Raw genomic sequence first — 4,366 nt, forward strand, 5'->3', positions numbered from 1 at the left:
ACTAAAAATCGAAATATCTTCAGACCTAAACTAAAATAAATTTGAAATTACCCATACATGATAGGATTTAAACTCCAAATAATTAAGACAAAATGATCATGTAACATTTATGTATAATAAAACTTAATCTAAACAATTAATCCAACCCAACGAACCATTGACCCAACCCAAAAAAAATCTATAAATTTTAAAACAAAATGGATAAAACACTAAAAATCTAAAATAGCAAGGAACTAGGGCTAGGGTTTTGTGTGGTGACATCTCTAACCTGCAACTTTACCCTTAACTTCAACCCATTTCTCAGTTTCATCAAACACAATTTGAACTCATATTAAACTCATTTTATTCAAGTTAAAATATTTATTCTTTCCTTTTATTCTTTTCTTTTATTGAACACTAAATCTTATGGTTTCTTTTCTAAAATTTCATTGGTCGAATTGAGAACCATGATCGGATTAGTTTCTTCGCCTGGCCTATTCGTATAAAATTGATTATTATTATAATTACTGTCGGTCGGAACTTACTCGAGCTATTAGATGAAATTTGGGACCCTCAAACAAGCTTTTATTAGACTAGAAGTTGAAGCTGACATTATGATGTACAAAGGACGAAACAGGAATAAAAGCTAGTTTTAACATAAAGCTACCTAAACAGAAAGTTACTGCCATTTCTCATAACCAAACAGTTCTTTTTCTTCTTTTTTTTTTTCTTCTTTTCATTTCCCATTCTACAAGTACTGGGACTCAGTTATTCACATGGAGACTGATCCATATGCTATGCATTTGCAGCTCCTATATTCCCATGGATCCATAGATTTAGAAGGAGAAAGCAAAGGACTACTCTGTGGCAGCAACAACTGTTGGCCCTTCCACCTGAAACCCCAAACCAAACTTAAGCAATGATTGATTAAAGATATTATTTACAGCTGGTTAAAATGAACATAATCATTTTTTACCTTGAATTTAGCACCCCATATCTCCTCTTCTTCAGCAGGCACTGCAGTGATCTTGTTCTTAGGATTCTCATAGCTTCTTAATCCTCCTACTGCTGTGGAGTAGAAACAGCCTGCATAATTGAAATATGAAGCTCCTCAATTCAAGTTCACGATTCCACTTTAAAAAAACATCAGTAAAACTGTATAAGGGGAATGCACCTTGAGGAAAAGAAGCAAGAGATTTGCCACAGGCACCTTTCAGCAATTCAGCATTATCAGCAAAGGCCACATATCCGTCGGCGGTGATTCCCCAATAGAGAGGAACCTTACCAAATTGATCCTGTCAATATCATTCCACCTCACTTGTTGTTATACACCAACCAAGCAAGCACTTAAAGTCAATAATACCATTTTTTTAAAAAGTAGGTGAGACCTATTTTAATACTTACAGAAGCCACAAACAAAGTGGAGGTGGATTTGTCAAAGACAATGAAAGCAAAGCTCCCAATTAGATGGCCAACCACATGGTTTGGAGGATAAGGTGCTCGGTCACGAAGGGCCTTGTAAGCTTCAATGACCAAAATCACTTCATTTGCCGACTTTGCCAGACCATATTGCTGCTTTAAACTCCCCAAGTTATCAAGGGCTCCCTCAAACAAGCAGAAGATTTCATCTTTCACAGCAAATGATCTGCCATTTACCAATGCCCAATAATTTATATCCGTGTGATATGGCATGTTTAATTAACTAAAAACAAAGTTTTTACTCGGTCGAGTTATTTATTCAAACTCAAATATCATCAGAATCGAGTTATTCATCTAAACTCAAATATCATCGGAATAATTTATATATAAAAAAAAATCAGAATATCAAAATTCATATTTTCAAACATAGCAAAAATAAATTATTCGAATCCATTTATACAATTGAAACAAAGACTCCAAGAGGGTTTCTTTTTGAAACTTTGATGTTGGGATTCATGTTTTGGGGAAGAGTAATGAGAAATTTCTACTTACAGTGTTCGCTGCGTTGAACAAAACTGTTTTTTTTCTTTTTCAAAAATATTTTAGAACTATTTTTTTTAAAAAAAGTTGAATATACTAAATTCCAAAATATACGTAAGTTTAAAGAAAAAAACCCGATTTTTGGTTAATGGAAAAAACAGTTCAATCTCATCGGCCTAATCTATATGGTCTTTAAGTTGGCTTGAAAGTGATTACATGTCAGAATAGGAAAAAGATAAATTATATGGATAGTACAAAATTATGTAAATAAAAAGTATATTAAAATAATTATGAAAAATAAAAACTAAGAAAAATATGAAGTGTCGACTTGGGAGGAATGTGGGTCCTAAAATTCAAATTAGGCAATCCTAATTCACGTAAATGGACTGCCCTAACTTGGAAATCCCAACTAATGCACCTTGTAATAATTGAGCCTTTTTACTTTATGAAAAGTCAGTAGTGATAAGAACAAAGCATGAGTTTCCTGGATGTTAGACACGTTTATTGTTAAGTGAAGTATAGCCGCTTGATTGATTGATCAATGACAGATCTGGTCGGAATCTTTTTTATTGGATTCAAACATCAAACGAGATTGTGAAATCACAGCCTCTCTCTCTCTCCATTTCCGCAGAAAAAGAAATTAAGAAAACATTTTAAATCTTTATTCACACATTAAATACTTCCATCTCACGTCAGATTCGAACTTCTGATTGCCTGTTTATTTCTTTAAGAGAAACGGTCAAGTTATTTTTTCTTTTTATCGTTTCTTATCCTTTTTTCAGTCTTTTTTTATGATTTATGATAATAAAAAAAATCATCCGCCAAAAAATCGTAAATTATTCGATTAAACAAATTATAGTAATTCCTAGGTTCGTTCGAAAGCACTCGATGATCAACTGAAGTTTGAATTCATAATTAATTTTCAACGATTGAGATCATCCAACAGCCAATACCATATATGATTTTTTTTTACCTGGGCCGTAAAGGAGACTCTTTATGGTGAGAATAAGCGAATTGGACATGGTCTCCGATCTGCATGGACACGCCGGAGGAGTTCGTCTCAAGGAACCGTTTCACCAGAGCATCCGCCGTTATCTTAGGTGATGGAGTTCGGCAACCGGCCGCCACCAGCTCGTCCGGCGGAGACACTATCGCACTGCTAAATACTCCCAACATTTTTTTCTCCCCAAAAACTAAAACCCGACTTCAAAAAGAAAACGATTGTATTTCTTCTATTTTTTTCGTTTTCTTTTGTCGGAACTAAAAAAGATAATATGAAGCTTTGTATTGGAAAGCTCGAATATAGGAATGAAAAAAGGGCAGGGAGGGCAATTCCATTTATAGGGAAAAATATATGTGATGAGGGTATTATTGTAAATCTAGATCGGTGGATTTTTTTTTATTATAGTTTTTTCACTTTTTTTTTTCATTCTGTCGTTTTGTGATTATTTAAATGGGAGGATAAATTAATAGTCCAGGAGGAGGAAGTGGCACGTGATAGTGGGTCCCACAATATGGGCGATGATTTTTGAGCTTGGATGCTGACGTACTGAGACGAGGGCCATGGGGTCCACGCGAAGGTCATCTTTGTAAATTAGCAGCTGATCGTTTTGGTTACTATTAAAATAATGTGTAGTTTAATTAAGAAAAGACTCTTAAGTGTCATTAACGTCACAAAAATGTTCTTAATTTCGGTAATTATGGAGTAATTAAGAAAATAAAATATCAACGATATTAGGGCTTACAAAATCTGAGGTAAAAATATCTTACAAATCCATGAATTAGGAGTTAAATTATATTTTATTTAAAAATTAAAAAAATTAATTAGTATACATTAAATTAAAGAAAGTATTAGTCCTTTATAGTAAAATGTCATCTATTTGTACTATTAAAATCAGTGTGTTTGACGGAATAACTAAATACCACATGTGGTGTGTCACGTGTATATCATGCTGACGTACAAAAATTAGTTTTTAATATAATAAATGGATGAAATTTTTAACATAATGACATGTTTGCTCTTTGATCTAACATACAGAGGCTAATTTACCTATTTTTTTGAGTAAAAGAGGCAAAATTCAATCTGACTCCTACTACAAAAACCTCAATGATACTTTTACTCAAAATCCAATCAGTTCATAAATTTCACATTAATCCACTTAGAATAAAAGAGTATCTCTAGAAAGAGTACAATAGGGGTGCTCACAAACTTGGAAATAATTAATTTTAATACTAGAAATTTTATTACACATATTTAGAGCATAAAAATATGTTTTAAAAAAAAAATCAATTGATGAAGGTAATAAAATATGCATAATAAACTTAATATATATAAATCAAAATAGAGTTTAAAGTTAAGTGATATATTTAAGGTTTTACTAATGCAATTGACATAGGTTCACCCTATCTATATATATTTTTAATTAAA

General features: G+C 32.4%; 1 protein-coding gene across 1 annotated transcript; it reads right to left on the reverse strand.

Annotated features, from left to right (window-relative positions):
* Nucleotides 1-542: 542 nt before the first annotated feature.
* LOC107888871 (stem-specific protein TSJT1) lies at nucleotides 543-3,275 on the reverse strand. The gene is made up of 5 exons (XM_016813119.2): nucleotides 2,912-3,275; nucleotides 1,384-1,624; nucleotides 1,154-1,274; nucleotides 956-1,065; nucleotides 543-872 (listed from the first exon to the last, which is right to left on the reverse strand). Exons 1-5 carry the CDS (start codon nucleotides 3,112-3,114, stop codon nucleotides 837-839), a joined length of 711 nt encoding a protein of 236 aa, XP_016668608.1. The 5' UTR covers nucleotides 3,115-3,275; the 3' UTR covers nucleotides 543-836.
* Nucleotides 3,276-4,366: the final 1,091 nt, after the last annotated feature.

This window comes from Gossypium hirsutum, chromosome A09 (genome assembly GCF_007990345.1).
Source record: "Gossypium hirsutum isolate 1008001.06 chromosome A09, Gossypium_hirsutum_v2.1, whole genome shotgun sequence".
NCBI lineage: Eukaryota > Viridiplantae > Streptophyta > Magnoliopsida > Malvales > Malvaceae > Gossypium > Gossypium hirsutum.

Bases quoted from the DNA above. Each gene is read 5' to 3' on its own strand.
- LOC107888871 (XM_016813119.2), bottom strand. From the start codon at position 3,114: ATGTTGGGAGTATTTAGCAGTGCGATAGTGTCTCCGCCGGACGAGCTG. The intron at 1,275-1,383 runs GTAAGTATTAAA...TGATATTGACAG, and splicing joins CCACTTTGTTTGTGGCTTCT to GATCAATTTGGTAAGGTTCC. The intron at 1,066-1,153 runs GTGCATTCCCCT...TCAATTATGCAG, and splicing joins TCTTGCTTCTTTTCCTCAAG to GCTGTTTCTACTCCACAGCA.